General features: G+C 38.4%; 1 protein-coding gene across 11 annotated transcripts in view; it reads right to left on the bottom strand.

The window, feature by feature from the left end:
• Positions 1 to 18,635, bottom strand: part of SRPK2 (SRSF protein kinase 2) — a 344,030-nt gene that overhangs the window by 301,065 nt on the left and 24,330 nt on the right. For 4 of the 11 annotated variants that reach the window (XM_056800879.1, XM_056800871.1, XM_056800870.1 and 1 more), the window contains exons 2-3: positions 9,266 to 9,585; positions 8,574 to 8,628 (exon numbers count right to left, since the gene is read on the bottom strand). In XM_056800879.1, coding sequence (XP_056656857.1) covers positions 8,574 to 8,628; positions 9,266 to 9,467 — 257 coding nt within the window. In that variant the 5' untranslated portion in view covers positions 9,468 to 9,585. Of the gene's footprint in view, positions 1 to 8,573; positions 8,629 to 8,743; positions 8,987 to 9,017; positions 9,163 to 9,265; positions 9,586 to 9,742; positions 9,866 to 18,635 lie in introns of those variants that run through there. The other 7 variants (XM_056800869.1, XM_056800872.1, XM_007504078.3 and 4 more) reach the window with 7 other exon arrangements.

Here is an 18,635-nt window from a genome sequence, read left to right on the forward strand (position 1 = left end):
AGGGATCTGGGGGAGGGGATTCCACACTGTGTATACCGCTACCCAGTATAGTGGTGGCGGTGATGGGCCTGTGCAAGGTGTAACAGGCCCATTACAGCCAGCGCTGCAGCCTCTGCTATCCCAGACAGCAGTACACAGATTTGCTCATAGTTTGTTTTTAATTGTCCAGCCCTCCAATGGTCTGAGGGTAGTAAACTGGCCCCCTGTGTAGTTTGGGGACCCCTGATTTAGAGGTATTAGATGATTATGTTAAGTGATCAGTTGGGGAGACTAGTCCCCCAATCATCATCAGGGGGGTTTGTGAATTTTAGATTTACTCCACCCTGCTTAGTCTTTAGAATTTTAGCAACCAGGAATGTATATACCCCCACTTAAGGATTAAGTGTGGGGGAGGAAGGTCTATGATTCGTGTGTGCTAACAAGTGACAAATCAGAAACAACTGACTGACCCTCTGGGCTGTCCAAAGCCAAGTTTAAGCCACCATTGGCACATGTAAGACATTGAAAGTGACTATATAAGACATAAAGAACTGCCTTTATATCTCGTGTCACTTCCTGTGAGAGGGAGTGGACAGTGGAACTTGATTCTGAGGAGGTTGAGCTTGAGACCTCAGACTACTTCCCTTAGATGATCACATGGTGAGTGATAAGGCTGACTCCCCTTTTCTTGGCTTTTCTGGAGGCAACAGCCTCCGGAAAAGCCCCTTGGCTGAGGCCTCTGAACTCTCGTTGGGTTCAGACCAGGCTGGGGCAGTTATCCTTCCCTTTTTCCCTCTCTCTCTCTCTCTCATTCTTAATTTCTTCCTTCTATTGTAAATAAACCACCATAAATTTCCATTCTGACTTGAGTATTTCTTTGGGATTTAGAATTTAAATCTCTGGCGACCAACTAAAATACATTCAGCCTCGGCCATAAAATTTACCCTTAACAAATGTTCCCTTAAAATATCTATAGAACTTACTGCTACTAACTATATCTATCATCTCTCAAGACTGACATGTTTAAATGTACATTTAATACAAATGTATTGATGTTTTTTGAGTATCTCTCCTTTCAACTTTTTATTATCTCCGATAGTTGTTGGCACATCTCAGAAACTCAATAAATAAAAAATAGTGAAATTAATGTTTACACAATGACCATGATTAACCAAGCTGATAATCAGCTTCCAATTTTTATTTCCATAAGTATATCCATTACACTGTGAACTCTTCAAGGGCAAAGACAGTCTTTTGCATCTTTTTCTATCTCCAGCACTTTGCATAGTGCCTGACACACAGTAAATGCTTAATGTTTATCAACTGGCTGATATACTACTGTTTTAAGGAAGATTGAAATTGCCAAAAGAAATACGAGTTTTATAGAAGCATTCTAAAATTGTATTGTCATTTATAATGAAATAACATCTATGTAAAAGCTATGTATCTATGTAAAAGGTTTATAAAGCCACTTAAAAGTAGCATTTTAACTTCCAAAAACTCTGTGAAGATACTTACTACAGTTATTATGCATAAAGGAAACTGAATTTCAGAGAAATTAAGTGATTTGTCCATGGAAGCTAGGTAGCATAGTAGACTGAGTATTGGACCTGAAGTCAGGAAAACTTGAGTTCAAATTCAGTTTCAGAAACTTACTATCTGTATGATCCTGGGCAAGTCACTGTAAAATGAGAATAATAGTAATATCTACCTCTTGTGGCTTATTTCAAATTAAATATTTGAAAAGGTGCTTAGTACAGAGCCTCATACAATAGTAGATGCTTAATAAATACTTCTCTTCCCTTCCTTTCCCCCATGATCAGACAACACAATTATTAAAATGTCCAAGGGAGATTTGAAGACCAGTTCTCCCCTGGTTCCAAGTTCACTATTTTTTCCACTATAACAGTGATGGCAAACCTTTTAGAGATCAAGTGCTCAACCTGCACCCTCCTGCCAATGTGAGCTAACACTTACTCCATATAGGGGAGGGAGGGAGGACTCCCATTGAGTTACTGGGCAGAGGGGAGGGTGATATGAAAAATGTCTTCGGATGCAGTGGAGAAGGGGAGAGGAATAGCCCCTTCTAGCACATGTGCCATAGGTTCACCAACACAGCACTATACCAAACAGCCTCAACTGAAAACTTAGGAAAGAAAAAAAAGTTGATATTCCATTTACCAACACCAAGATGAAAGAAAAATTAACAAGGGCCTAAAGAATGCACTCAAAAGTCTCATAATTACTATTGTGACACAAAGATAACCCAAGAAAAGTAGATAAAATTCCAAGTGTAATTTAATTCAACACTACTATATATAAAGTCCTGAGGTTGAAATGTACATACTGATTAGTGCAAGCCTTTGAAAATGCATGACTTTGTAAAGTTCTTGCAGTGGGACTGAGTATAGAAGGCTAGTAGCTGGCAGTTTCCATCAACAAAATTCTTCCCTTAAAGAAAAGGGTAGATAATGTGAGCCCCACCCAAGACTCTACCCTCTCCTAATTGAATTTTTATTCTAAACCAAAAAAAGTTCCTTTCCTCCCCCAAATCTGATCTTTATCTCATGTCTATTTCCATATTCCCAGAACCTCAAACCACAACCCCAGGACCTCTTCTTTAACTCTAAAAATCTCTAAATTGATATGTCCTCTTGATTTTCTACCCTTATGACCTAGGAAGAACAGGAGAAAACCTTCTTTCATCCAGTGTTCCAACACTTTCTGCCCTTGGCTGATTCTCCCATTCTTCTCATATGATCTTTAACTACCTTGCCAGTCATATTTGCAGAGGAAAGTGGAAAGTATATTGCAATCTGCCCTTAGAAAACCTGCTTTCATTTGGCTGCTTGAGAGGCTACAATTGAGAAAAATAAAGGAACTTAGTTTTAAATTCTTCCTATAATATGAACAAACCACTTGATCTCCTTGAGCTCCCTCATCTCTAAACTAAGAAGGCTAGACTAGCTAGTCTCTAAAGTAACTTTCAGCTACAGATCTATGATGATATGATCTACGAATGTAAATGTTGAAGCAAATGCTCCAAGAAATACATTTATAAAATGGCTGGATGTTCACACACCTGGAGAAAATGTAATGAAGAAATTTAGTGAGATTATTACTGTGGCTTATGAAGATTTCTGAACAACAAAGACTTTTAACTTGTTTACTGCTAACAAAGTAATAAAAATTTGTAACATCAAATTAGACCAATGAATTTTTTGCCAGACATTGTCACAAATTCACCATTATATTCAACCCTAGCTCCCCAAAATTCTAGCAAGTAGAATAATTTATTGATCAGCATTAACTTTTAGCTATAATTTACTTACAGAGCTTTATGAATTTCAGATTTAAGTACTGTCAAGATCAAAGCTGCATATTCAACTTAATTGAACAAGCAATTAAGAATCCACCATTTAGTAGGCAAGAAGGACAAAAAGACAAAAGCAAAGGGAGACTCTGCCTTAAGGAAGCTTATATTCTACTGGTGAAAAAGAAAATGCACACGGTTAAGAAAACAAAATTGATAGAAAGCAATTTGGGAGAACTAACTACTGGGGAAAATCAATGGAGATTTCTTATAGTGTCACTTGAACTGAGACCTGAAAAGAGCTATGAGTTCCAAGAGATGGAAGAAAGAATGGAAAGCTTTCGAGGTACAGAGATAAGCATACACAAAAACACACAGGTGTGGAATGAAGAAACCAGCTGCACAAAAAACAACTAAGAGTAGAACACAGTTCTACCAGACTTTGCCAATCTTGATTTTTATTATTTCAAGCAATGTCATAATATTATGTGATTTAAGTTTTCACAAGGTATAAAATAATTAAGTCCAAAATTAGCTCCTTTCTTTGGATGCTATTCTAGTCTGTCATAGCCTTGGGCTTTCTGTTCCTACACCAAAGAGCCTGGGTCTACAAGTCTGGTAAATCCATATGTTAGTAAGAGTTTTGACATTAAGCAAGTTATTGAGCCTCTCTGGGCTTTAGTTTCCTTATTGTAAAATTAGAAAGATGATTAAATGATCTCAAACTTTCTGTCCAGCTTTAAAATTCTACTATTAATACTTTTAGCATAATTTCTGATTTCAAAAGTAACAACATTTATGATCTGTATAAGTAAATGTTCAGACATATGTCATTTACCTTTATCAAATGTCTTGTATACATCATGCTGATCCTCACAACAATCCTGTGAGACAAACAAGACAGATAATATTGCCCCAATTTTGCAGATAGAGAAACTGAGGTTCTGCAAAGTTAAGTGACTTCCCCTAGTTTGCAAAGATAGTAAATAGAATTCATTAATTCATTAAATAAGTCTTTATTAAGCAGCTGTATATATCAGGGCATTGTGCTAGGCTTATGATATAAAAACAAGAGTAAAATAGACCCTGTCCAGAAAAGCACTTAAGTTCTTTTGGAGATTAACAACAATGAACACAAATAAGGAAATACAAAATGTATACAAAGATATTTCAAAACTAGAGCAGGGATAACAACCTGAGAAAGGGCTATGAGATAAAGAACACAAGGCTCACAGTTGAGACAAATAACAAGAGAATGAGACAAGTTTAATATGGAAGACTAGGCAGATATAGTAAAAAAAAAAATTCCAATTTCTTGATCATGGAAGTGTAACATTCCTGGAAGATAGCATCAAGGATGTGATCATTCTTGTATATAGCTAAAAATAAGTAAAGGTGTATGTCATGCAAGCTGAGATTTACTGACAGGCCAGAGTGTTTGAGGGAACGAACAACAATGCAGATACTGATGTCCCCAAGTATAAGAAAGAGGTTGATGGGAATAGGCAAGCTTTGAAAAAAGAGAGAAAATAACATGTCTATCAGCAGGTAACTCACACCAAAGCCAGGGATAGTTCTACTCTGCTATGCTACTGCTAAGCTGTTGCCTAATTACATGTACATCATTATTTTAAATCCTTACCTTATCTTACCTTAGAATCAATACCATGTATTGGTTCCAAGGCAGAAGAGTGGTAAGGGCTAGGCAATGGGGGTTATGTGATTTGCCCAGGGTCACCCAGCTAGAAGTGTCTGAGGCCATATTTGAACCTAGGATCTCCTATCTCCATCTCTAGGCCTGGCTCTCAATCCACAGATCCATCCAGCTGTCCCCTCCATCACTATTTTTAGCAACATATGAGACAGTTTGTGTTAACATACATATGTAGCAATTGACCCTTCTGCAAAACATATGCCCCTTGATTTTAGCTTTTAGGAAATTTAAGGATTTTTTAAATATACTTTGAATTAGAAAACAATTAAGCACTAAGGAAGTTTTTTTAAACTAAATTTATTAATTTCACTGCCTCGCTATTAAAGATCTTACTAATAATTAGTTTTAAGTAATTTATTTTTAATTCAATTCAAACACACTTTTAAAAAATAGTATTTGCCCTGCATTATACTAAAAGCCCAGAACCAAGTTCTCTCTCTATGTGGCAAGAAACATCTGCCATAAATGTACTATCAATCATCAAAAGAACTGTTCATTCTTATATAACTTATGTACCATGGAAGAGATAAGAACACTGAATAATAGAAAGAGGATATATTTTTGGCAAATACAGATATTTCCTAAGCACAACAAATGAAAACTATATAAGAAACCTGCAACAACAACAAAAAAAGGAAATAATTCAATAACATAATTCTTGAACATTTTTTTACGTGATGATCATTTTTGGCAGTTCAGTGAAGATAATATACTTCTTTTCAAATATTTTTAAGATGCATATGATAGGATAAATAGGATTACAAAAATGACCAATTATATTAAAACACAGTTATCAAAATACTTTTTAAAAAAAGTTCAAAGACCCTAAGTTAAAAAACTTTGGTCTAGAAAAGAACTACTAAAGGCTATATTTCTATTCATGAGATCAGAATATGCACATATCACAATGGGAATTTTAAAATTTTAAAATATTTGGCATCACCTCAAAATTAGTCTTTTTCCAACCCCAAATTACTTTTTTTTTAAACCCTTACCTTCCATCTTAGAATCAATACTGTGTATTGGTTCTAAGGCAGAAGAGTGGTAAGGGCTAGGCAATGGGGTGTCAAGTGACTTGCCCAGGGTCACAAAGCTAGGAAGTGTCTGAGGCCACATTTAAACCCAGGACCTCTGGTCTCTAGAGGCCTGACTTTCAATCCGCTGAGCCACCCAGCTGCCCTCCCCAATTACTTTTAAAAATATATAAATAGTAAGATTTAGAGTAACAAGAGACCACAGAGGCAAACTAGTCCAATCCCTCATTTTACAGATATGAAATCCAGGGCCCAAAGAGGTAAAGCAGGCAGTGAATAGCAAAGATGGCATTTGAATCCAGCTGCTTCAATGTCGAATGCTATGTTCTTTCCACACTACCTCAAAAACGACTAAAGATCAAGTTAGCTTTACCCTCAGAATTCTAAAATTAATTCTTCATTTTTGAATAATGCTCTATTCCTCAATTAAAGGAAACTCCAAACTTAAAGTTTTCAACTAATTTGCAAAGATAGCACACTGGATTTTTTAATTCAACCTCTCATTTCATCAACATAGGAAACTGCCAGTGTGGCTACTTTCTCCACTGGTACAGATGAGTAATATATCTGAAAATTAAAATTTCCAAGTTACCTGAAGCTCTGAATGATTAAATGACTTGCCCTTAATAATATATTCAGTGTAAGTCAGAGGCAGGGCAAAATCCATCTTGGGTTCTCTCTCACAATTACAGAAACAAGTACATGAAATAAAGCCATTCATAATAATCTAACCCACACTGAGTTCAAAGCCAAACACTATTTTTTTACATTTGCTCTCAAATATCAGAATATCTTTTGTTCAGTTTCTTCACGTTAAAAAAAAAAATCCTATCTCTCCTGAATAGTGTAATTCTTTATACACTTGCTGAACTCTAGATTCTTTTGTGAATGAATATATTTCAGTCATATTATACTACTTCATTCATTAATAATGACTTAACGAGCTTTCACAGATGTCACCAACTGCTATAGAAGATGCTGCACCGACAAGCATGACAAAGATAAACTGGGTGTGCAGCAGGGAGCCTCCCAAAGAAAGTCCTAAGTTAAACTAGACATATTTCATAATTTGATTTAAATATATTCTTAAACATTTACCACGACATCTCCATATTGCCACACATCTACATTCATCAAAATATTTTTGCTTAAAAGGAATATGCAGACACAAAAAGAAAAATTGTTGAATGTTGGTACATAAAAAAATCTTAGCTGACTCCAGGATTTCAAGTGTCTCAAAGAAACATTCCAAGACAGAGAAAGGACATAGCTGAACCATTCTGCTATGCCACCAATTATAAATCTCTAGCCAATGGTTTAACTCTAGCCCATGTAAATTGCATGTTTGTATTAAACTTAGATGTATTGGGGGTGGCAGCTTGATGGATTGCACATTTTAAACATGATAACACCAATCATCATACTCTCAAAGCCAATGAATGGTTGGAGCTTAATCAAATGCCAGTCCCTTTCACCATAAATTATACGCCCACCTACTGGACGGCTTCTTCAAAGCAAGAGCAATCTGAGGAAAACATCCAGCAGCTAAATGCAGCTAATACACAGGAAGCTCATCATCCCACAATAAAGTTGGGGGGGGGGGGGGGGATAAGAACTTCAAAATACAGAATTTGTAAAATTCCAACTCATACCAACACACAGCAGATGGATGACGGGATATCCAAAGCAAACCAATCCACTTTTCTCTGAACAAATGCTGATTTTCAGTGCAGTGATAGAAATATCAATACTATCTAATGGGGATGTGGGAACGATTAGGAAAAGTAGTTGGAGAAAAGGAGAAAGGAGAAAAACCGGGATTTTCCTGGTCTACACTAATACCCCCAGGTGGTTGCCAAACACGGAAGAAAGGAAGAGTGGCATATTGGTGAATGAATGAATGCAAGTATCATCTCTCTTCTACACCTGCACCTACAAACTTATACCCCCTTGGGAAAGGAATGAGTTCCAGGCGCACTAAGATAAAATATGAAACGCGGGAAGTGTTAAAAAAGAAAGAAAAGAGGCACGCGCCAGTCAAAACGATTCATTCAAACACCCCGACTGCCGCTCTCCCTCCCCCAACCCAGAAAGCAGAGGTCTGGGCGAGGATGCAGAGCCTTGATCTGAGCCAAAGGCGGCGGCGGCGGCGGCGGTGGCTGCGGCCGTGGCCACGGGAAGCATGAAGCTGCCCCTCCCCCCAGCCCCGGACAGTGGTCGGCCAGTCGGCCACCTTCCCCGGGACAGCGCAGCCCCAACCCCAGCCCTGGGGGAGGGGTGGTGCGTGAAGTGGGGAGAGTCCGGTGGGAGTGGGGACCGTCCCGCGAGAGGGGCACAGCCATGGTGGGGAGCGGAGAGCATCCCGAGGGGGGGCGCCCGACGCACACCGCCCCGCCCCCTGCCCCGCCCCCGGGGGGGGTCCAGGCAACTTTCCTCCGCGGGAACCTGGCGCCCCCCCCCCCCCCCGAGCCAACCCCGGTCCGGAGGATCCATGGTGATGGAGGAGGGGTGGCGTCGGGGAGTCCGGACTCACTTTTTCAGATGTTTCTCTCTCTTCGGCCTCCGCTTTCGGGCCTGAATGGCCAGCACTGTGGGGGGTTGGGGGGAGGGAAGAGAGAGAGACACACATTAACGGTCGGGGACGTTGTGGCCTCCGAGGGACGAGGAGGCAGAAAGAAGAGAGAGCGGAGAGGGCACACACACCTTTCCGGGAGCTCATCCCGCTCGGGGAAGGGGCGGTGACGGGGAGCCGGAGCCGGAGCCGGAGCTGGAGCCGGAGCCGGGGGCTGCAGCCTCCTCCTCTCGCTCCGCCAGTCCAGGAGGAGGCGGGAACCGCGCCTGCGCCACCGGCCGCCGCTCCCCGCGGGGGCCCGGCGCAGGACCCGCCCCCCAGCCCCGCCCCCGGCCCGGTCTGGGGGCCCCAGCAACGTGCTTCGGCCTTGTCAGCCCCTCACACCCGACCTCTCTATTCCCTCACCCTTCCTCCGTGACTCTTCACCCGAGACTGGCAGCGGAGCATCATTCCCCAACCCCAGCCCCCCACCGCGAGCGCTGCGGACCTCGCCCCGCCCCTCTCCCAGCTCTGGCCACCTCCCCCAATGGCTCATCCCCGCGGTCCTCCCTCGGTCCGTCGCCCCTCCCTTTTTCCCGCCCCCCTCCCCCCTAGCCCGGCTTCGCGTCTCTGCCTCCGCCCCGCCCCCAACTAGCCCCCATCCTAGGACTCACCTTGTATCCCGCTCCTGCTACCCTCCCGATCCCCCCCATCCTTCAAACACTCCCGTAAAGGTAGCTCCCTCTTCGCTCCCTCTTCTTGCTCACCAGGGGAGCCTTGATTCTGTCTAGCAACATCTTGTTTCTTCTCGACCTGGCTCCGCTTTAGACGACCTCTTTTCTTTCCACCCCTGCCCCTTTTCCTCTTTTCCTCCATCTTTTCATCCCTTAGTCCCCGAGTTGGTCCCTTCTTCTGCTGTTCTCTTCAGATCGGTTCTGATCCCTCATTTCTCGGACCCAGGACCTGCTTCTCCTGCTCCTTTTTTTACAGGTATCTATATTTAAAAAGTGATATTACATTTAGGGAGCTCAACACTTCAGTGTACACTCTTGGTACAATATTGGTACACTTTTGATAGCCTTTTCAAGGCCAAGCCAAGTCGCTCAAATATAAAACAACTTTTTTTTTCTATCTCCCCCTCAATGGCTTACTTGAAGTATCGAAAAGGCCGAATGGTGTTACTGTAGTTGAAAGAGCACTGGGTTCCGAATCTGATGAAGATCTAGATTCGAATCTAGGTTCTTCTCTTGCTCTGTGTGACTTGGGAAAAGTCACTGTACCTCTCTGGGCCACTATGCCTTCACCTGTAAAATATAGGTCTCGGACTATATGACCTTTAAGACCCATTCTGCTCTCAAACTATGATCTTTTGCCCTCCAAAATCCCCCTTTCAATTCTGAAACCTATTTGCATTTTAATCTGTCTATTATGTTTTAACCCTGTCTATGCCATGGTATAAATTTAGGAAAGGAGATGATCTCTAATGTTTCTTTAAGATCCTAAAACTATGTACACAATTCAGATATGACCTCACCCAGCATGTTTCCTCATTAGTAAATATGGAAATGTTGACTTCTTTTGTGAGGAATAAAAGAGCATCATATTATCTTGTGAGACTTTATGTTATAGATATAAGATATCATTTTCAGTATAGGAAAAATCTTATCAATATATTTGTTTTTAGTGGAAAAGTATTAGTTTAAAAAGAAAAAGAAAAAAGAAAGAGGAGCCTGATTATCTATTTGAAATGTCCTTTCCAATTGCCTCAAAATAGATCCAAGTTTTAAAGAAATTTGAGCTTCAATCAATAAGCATGCTTTAAAAATATTGTGAAATACTATGCTAAAAGTTCATGGAGATGTGTTAAGTTTCCTAAACATGGCCTTTATTTTATTTTATTTTTTTTTAACCTTTACCTTCTGCCCTTTGATATAATTTCCAAGGCAGCAGGGTAGTGAAGGATAGGTTTCATTGGAATTAATTGGAATTAAGTGACTTGCCAGGGATCACACAGCTAGGAAGTATCACAGGTCATATTTGAATCCAAGACCTCTCACCTCTAGGCCTAGTTCTCTAACTACTGAGTCACCTAGCTGCTCTTAATTGTAACCTTTAAAAAAAAAAAGTGAGTCTTAAGTTTGATCCTGGAACATCTATTGAAGACCAGCAGAAGGTAATCTACCTAGAAGTGAAAAGTTTTAAAAGTTAGAGCAATGAATGTGTCAAATAAATTAAAAAATAAAATAAAAAGGCAATGTAATTATCTTGCTCATCCAAACCATACCATTTAGAATCAGAATTCAACATTTTTTAAGGCCTTCTAGGTGACAGGTACTGGGCTAAGTAGTGGGGTACAAAAAAAGAAAAGATAATCCCTGCTTTCCAGAAGTTCAAAGAAATCATTATAGTCCAATCTCCTTATTTTACAGATGAATAAATGAATGAAAAGGCATTTTCTTAGGTGCTTGCCATGTGCCAATTACTGTGCTAAGAAGTTTAGATAGCAGAAAAAAATTAACAATCCTTGCTCTCTTGAGGACTTCATACTCTAATTTGGAAAGACAACACATATGAGAGAGTTCAATTATAAATTAGGAAAGAAACAATTCTTAGGGACTTATGAGAAAGAATGCTATCCACATCCAGAGAAAGAACTGTGGAAGTACAAACACAAAAGAAAAACATTTACTTGATCACATGGTTTGATGGGGATAAGATTGGGGATATAGACTTTGAGTGATCATTCTAATGCAAATATTAATAATATGGAAATAGATCTTGATCAATGACATATGTAAAACCCAGTGGAATTGCTCATTGGCTATTGGAGGGAGAGAGAAAGGAAAGAACTAGAATCATGTAACCATTGAAAAATATTCTAAATTAATCAATTAAGTAAATTTTAAAAATAATAAAATTAGGAAAGAAGTACACATTAGAGTACAGCAGCAGTATGAAGAGAAAGATGTAAGGGTGTAAGAGGCAGCTTTGTAGCCCAATGGAGAGGGCCAAGCTTGAAGCTGAGAAGAACTGAGTTCAAATTTGATCTTGGACATTTCCTAGCTGTTTGACTCTAGGCAAGTCACTTAACCCAGTTGCCTAGCCCTTACTTATCTTCTACCTTGGAAGTGATACTTATCATTTCTAAAATAGAAGATAACGATTTAGGGGGGAAAAAGAAAAAGACATAAAGGTGCAGCTTTAGGGCAAATGGTAGGATCCACAAGTCCTTCAATGAAGAAAACATAAGGAAACCAATGCCCATAGAGCAGCTTGAGGTCACACAAGCAGTAAAGTTTTGGTATATAATTTGGTATATAAGCAAAATTGGTATATAAACCCCAGTACCTCTGACTCCCTATCAACTACACCAGACTGCCTTCATAATTGGCTACAATGGAAATTTGAGAAGCACACCAATTGCTTCATTGTCTGAGAAGTTTTACAAATGTATCCTTACCTCAAGGTTGACTGGCCATAACAATTATTAAAACATGAAACATTACAAAAGATACTAGACAGACAGAGCCCAGTGTCTCTTTTGGATGCAAAATTTGTCTATGTGCTTATTTTTCTGACCAAAATGTTTGTATATTAAGGATGTAATATTTGTAAAGTGCCATTTATTAAATACCTAGATGGCCATGATCCTGATCTTGTTGCTTTAAGATAAGAAAGTCAAAATTTGGAGACTAGAAGAGACATAGGAAACTACCAAACTCTGAACAATAATGATACAAAGTCCTATTTTATACCATTTTATGGCTTCCATAGAACTTTTCTTACAACATCCCTGTGAAATTGATAGTGCAAATATTATAATTCCCCATTTTACAGATGATTACTCTAAGGCTTAGAGAATTTAAATGACATCTAAAGTAGCTAAGTGGTAAAATGGGTAGAGTATTGCTGGGTCTCTAATTGGGATAACTTGGGTTCAAATCCAGCCCCAAACACTTAATAGATGTGTAACCCTGGGTAAGCAATCTCAGCCTCAGTTTCCTTCATTATAATATAAGGATACTAATACCACCTACACAACATAGGGTTATTGTAAGCATCAAATGAAATGATCTCTGTAAAGCACTTAGTATAATGCCTGGCACCAAGTAGACAATAAATATTTGTTCCCTTTACTTTCCCTAAAATATTATCTAGTCAATAAGTCATAGAACCAAGTTTCCAACCCAGATATAGACTGAGTCTAAATCTAGTGCTTTTTTTTTTTTCATTTTACTATATTATCTTTCTCACTATTGTGTACAGTTTAGGAGTTTACTACCTATAAAGCCAATTCTTATATTTGCATGTTGCAAAGCTATTTAAAAGAAAACTTCAGAAAACACACAAATGAAAAAGCAATATAGTAAGAAAAACATACATTTAGTGTATTTTAAACATTTTTTTAAACTTTTACCTTTTGTCTTAGAATCAATATCAATTCCAAGACAGAAGATCAGTAAGGGGTTAAGTGGAATGCCCAGAGTCACATAGCTAGAAAGTATCTGAGGTCAAATTTGAACACAGGACCTCCAATTACAAGGGCTGGCTTTCTATCCATTGAGCCAAGTCACTGAACCTATTTAGTATTTTAAAAAATAACTCCCTGGTTCTAGCATCATGTGATCAAACCTGATCAAGGATCACATACAGTGCATTGAGGGAATCATAGAATTCATCCACTAATGCAGATATCATGGAAAGATATTACAAATGAATAATGAGCTAGGACCAAAATTAAATAGGAGAGAGGTGGGAATTAGAATTTGAAAAATTACACAGTTCATTTAGTGATCCCAAGCTTCTCCACAAAACAAAAAGCTCATCATCATCTCTCTCTCTCTCTCTCTCTCTCTCTCTCTCTCTCTCTCTCTCTCTCTCTCTCTCTCTCTCTCTCTGTCTCTCTCTTTGGTAAGTAGAATAAAAGTCTTTTAGAATAACAGGATAGTGCTTGATTAGTTTTTCAGTATGTTTTACTTTCATTAGACTCTTCCACAAGTTCTTGCTGATAGAGTTGAGGTTTGTTAATATTATTTCTAAGCAATCAATCAACCAGCCACATAAAGGGATCTGCTTCTACACACACACACACACAAAGCTCATCTTTTTGATATCAATAGTTTCCTAGCAATGTTGCCTGATTGGGAGTGATGAAACACTAGAGTCTCCAAACAACTGAAGCTAAGGATCACCCAAAGAACAAAGGAGAGACACATGGTTTGTGGGCAAGATATAAGTGGCAACACATTACAAATGAGGAATTACACAGTAGAAGTTGTGTAGCAAATGTTATCAGAGAAATGTGACACTGGATAAAGAAAGATGGGCCAGTCACAGCAAAAACAAAGGCAAATTGAAGGACAGTCCACATGCTCCAATGTCACAGAAGTGCAAGGAAATGCTTGCTTCAGCAGCACGTATGCTAAAATTGGAATAATAAAGTGATCAGTATGGCACACATTTAAGGTTGAGGCAAAAATTTATTTTTTTGTTTTGCAGGAGGTTTGTATTTGTTTTTACTTGTCTATACTTGTTATAAGAAAAAAGCATTTATTTGGAAGGGAGGAAATTCTTGGGGAAGAAGTTGGAGTAATGATAGTGATGACAAAAATGAAGAAAATAAAATGTTAATAAAACATACTAAAATTCTAGAAGGGAACACAAACAGGACAAAGTTGATATTTAATATATGTTTTTTTAAAAATAATACATAATAGAGATTGGGATGGGGATTTCATACACTTTTTCTACTTTTCTTTGTCATCAAAAACAGTCATGTTTGCTGATATTCAAAAAATTTTTAATAAAAAATTATATTTCAAAGGAAGTATGAGGAATCCCACCATCATATTGGAAGGATCTGTTGTGGTGGATTTAGAGTAAGATGTTAACAAGAGTAAAATAAGGTAGACAGTCATGGACACACTGCCATCATTAATGAGAGTACCTCCACTGACATACATCATAGATTCATTGAATTATAATCAAGGATTATAGGATGAAAATTTTTGAGCTTGAAGAGACATTTAAAGTCACTTAGACATAGAAAATGCAGAAATTTGTTTTGTTTGTTACAAAGAGGAGAAAATTATCCAGTCTCAGATAGTATAATTCCAATGAGGGAAAACTCACTACCTCTCAAAATATTCTATTCCAAGATACTAATATATATATACTATGCTGAAAAGAAAGAAGTATTAAATTTTTATAATTATGCATTATGATATCTAAATAATATGAGAGGATGAAAAAGGCCTGTAATTAGAATCTGCTCCCTAGGTCTCAAAATCCCATCTTCCCATGTCCCTTCTCACCTTAAGTACTAATGTAGGGAAGATATAAATTGTGTGTAGCTCCACCCTCTGGCTCTTTTCCCCTGATTGGGCTGGGAAAGTGGGCTTTATGCCAGTTAGGAGAATCTACAAATGTGGGTTTACTTTTTGTTAGACAATTAGGCTTGAACATCTATTTCTTTTACTTTATTTTCTTTCTACTTCAAGTAATTATTAATAAACTTTACAAAATATAATACTTGGAGTTATTGGATATTAATTTAAGTTTTACAAAGGAAAACATTTGGAATAAAGGCAGCTAGGTAGCATAGTGTCTAGATAGAGTGACACACCTTGAGTTGGAAAATCCTGAATTCAAATTTACCTCAGACACCTTCCTAGCTGTGTGATCCTGGGCAAGTCACTTAATCCCAAATGCCTAACCCTTTGCCATTCTTCTGATTTAGAATTGATACTTTGATACTAAGACAGAAGGTAAGGGAAGAAAGAAAGAGACAGAGACAGAGACAGAGAGACAGACAGAGAGAGACACAGAGAGAGAGAGAGACAGAGAGACAGAGAGAAAGGAAGGAAGGAAGGAAGGAAGGAAGGAAGGAAGGAAGGAAGGAAGGAAGGAAGGAAGGAAGGAAGGAAGGAAGGAAGGAAGGAAGGAAGGAAGGAAGGAAGGAAGGAAGGAAGGAAGGAAGGAAAGAATTGGAAGGAAGGAAGGAAGGAAGGAAGGAAAGAAAGAAGGAAAAAGGGAGAGAAAGTGGAGGAAGGTAAGGAAGGAGAAAGATAGAAAAGGAGGGAGGGAGGGACAGAGGAAGAAAACATTTGTCAGGATACCCTAAAAACTATGCCATGTAAAGACTACTTGGAGGAATTTGTGATGTCTAGCTTATAGAAGAGAAGACTGTGATTCTGGGGTTTAGGAAGGACATGCTCCTGTCCTTAAATGTTTGAAGGGCTGAAATGTGGGGAAAATATAAGAATTATTCTGTTTTGTCTAAGAAGTCAGAACTCAGATCAGTGGATTATAGAGATAAATCCCAACTCAATGTAGGAAAGAACTTCCTAACATGGTGAGATCTTTTCAATCATAACAAAGCCTTTCCTTTACTCTTCTAAACCCCTAGATTTTTCTTTATTTCTTTATTCCCCTGAACTGATAAAGCTCTTAGGAAAGTTGCCTGGACTGTACTTGATTTTTCCATTTGAAAAATAATCATTCTACTGTCTCACTACCCAAGCTCTTCTGAATCAGGTTTCTGCCTTCTCCAGTGTCCTGAAACTACTCTCTCTAAAATAGATAATTTACCTAAAATAGGTAAATTAACAACAAAACCAAAACTGAATATTGTAATTATAATAACCCTAGGAGCTTGACCCTGGGAAAGTGTTGAGGAAATGCATCTCCCTCCCTGGAGATGTATCATACTATAAATGTGGAATATTATACATACTCTTAGGAACAGTGAATGTACTTGATAATTTTGCTAAACTCCCCCCCCCCTTTTTTAGAGGAAGAAAAGACTTATTTAGGAATTAATTTGGTGTACATAATTATATAAGTAAATATTTTGCACATATGTATTTGTATATATTTGTATATGTGCATGCTCTCTTCCCAAGTATAATATAACTTCTCATTGGGGCAGGTAGGTGGCTTGGTGGGTAGAAAGCCAGGACTAAAGACAGGAGGTCCTGGTTTCAAATATGACATCAGACTCTAGGCAAGTCACATAATCCCAATGGCCTAGCCCTTACCACTATTAATTCACTAACTTTTCAAACTGTTCCTTCTTTGACTCTATTCATTCCTCATCCTCTTCCTTACTTTATTGTGTATATTCTGGGTTTCTGGCCTTTGCCCATTTCTCTTATTTCAACTTTCTTTTAGTAATCTCACCTAGTTCCCCCATGACTTCAGATGTTATTTCTACATGCCAAAGACACCAAATTCTCTATTTCTAAATGAGACTTATTTCTAAGATTTTAGACCTGATTTTCCAACATCCTCTAAGATTTCTCCATGTGAATGCCCCACCAATATCTCAGACTTAACATGACCAAACCTAGTCAACTGCCTATTTCCCAAAAATCTATTCTTCCTTCTTTTTTCATTATTTCCATCTATGACAACACCATTCTCCAAGCCTCCCATTTTACTTTCCCATTTTCTTCACCTCTCTTAGCTTTACTTAGCTACCTATTCCTATTGGCTTCATCTTAGCATCCCCTTCTTTCTATTCCCAAAGCTACTATCCTAGCAAGTCCCTGATTTCCAACCACCTACATTGCTCATTGCTGCAATAATCTCCTAAAAGGTCTTCCTATTTCCATTCTCTCCCTTCTCCAATCCAGATTTTATACTATTATCAGAATAATATTTTTATGGATTCATTAAATTCAACAAATATTTAATAAGTACTTCCTATTGCAAGGCACATAAATCTAATCATATCAATATTTTACTTTTAGAAATTCTTCAACAATTTACTATTGCCTAATAGTGATTCAAAATTCTCTACTTGGCATTTAAGGCCTTTCCATATAGGGCCACCATACTTTTCAAACTCTAGTACATACTCATCTCCTCCAACTTCTATGTTTCTGCCCCATATTTTTATGTCTGTGTTCATGATATTTCCTATGGTTAGGACATCCATTCTTCTCTTCTTTGCCCTTCCAATCCTTTGTATCTTTTAAAGAACAACTCAGATGTTATCTCCTCCATGAAACCTTCCCTGATCTTCCTGAACAGCAACCACTACCCATAAATAGTGCTTTATTTTGCTCATTTTTAATGTACTTATATAATGTAATATATTACAGTTTGTCTGGGACTTATCCTTTTGCTAGACTATGAGCTCTGGAAAGACAGGAACACTTATTTATCTTAACTTTGTACCATCCACAATCTGTAGCACATTGCCCTGCATGCAGTGCTTCCCAAATAAATTTTCATTGGTTGAATAACTCAGTGAATAACAATTAGGTTCTGGGATCTCAAAGGCTACAGTAGTTCTTGTCAAAAATACATTTTGTGTGTCTGATCAAGTCTAGCATGTTCAGAAAGGTTCATCACTGGCTGGATGGCCATTAGGGGGTGAAATTTTTCCTAGCTATATTAACTCTTGAAACTGCCTACCAATGGGGATGTAGACTCTAAATGAACATCCCAGTGCAAACATCAACAACATGGAAATAGGTTCTGATCAAGGACACAAGTAATACTCAATGAAATTGCGCATTGGCTGCAGGAAGGGTGGGTGGAGGGGAGGGAGAAAAATAATGTGATTATTATAACCAAGGAATAATGTTCTAAATTGACTAAATAAACTAATTCAAATGGGAAAAAAAAAAGAAACTGCCTACCAAGCTGTACAGAGATTTCAATCCACATAGATAAAAAAGATAGTACCAACAATGATGTCATTATAGACCTTTTTCTGTGAACTACAAAAAAGAAATTTCTAATAATTAGAGTTGTCCCAAAGTGGAATGGTCTGCCTCATAAGGCGTTCATGAGATCATAGATTTAGAGCTAACAGCCTTTTAAAAAGGACCTAAGAGCTCAGTTAGTCCAACACCATCACTTTACAGATGAGGAAACTGAAGCTTAGAAAAGTTAGGTGATTTTATGCAGGGTCTTACAGAGTATCCCAAGTCTTAGTGCTATTTTAAATCTTAATAGCCATACAGGCTGCCCATGGACCCATATAATATGGCTTAGTTCCAGGCATGCTTCCTCAATGCCCCAAATGTGCCT

This window comes from Monodelphis domestica, chromosome 5 (genome assembly GCF_027887165.1).
Source record: "Monodelphis domestica isolate mMonDom1 chromosome 5, mMonDom1.pri, whole genome shotgun sequence".
In the NCBI taxonomy this organism is placed as follows: domain Eukaryota; kingdom Metazoa; phylum Chordata; class Mammalia; order Didelphimorphia; family Didelphidae; genus Monodelphis; species Monodelphis domestica.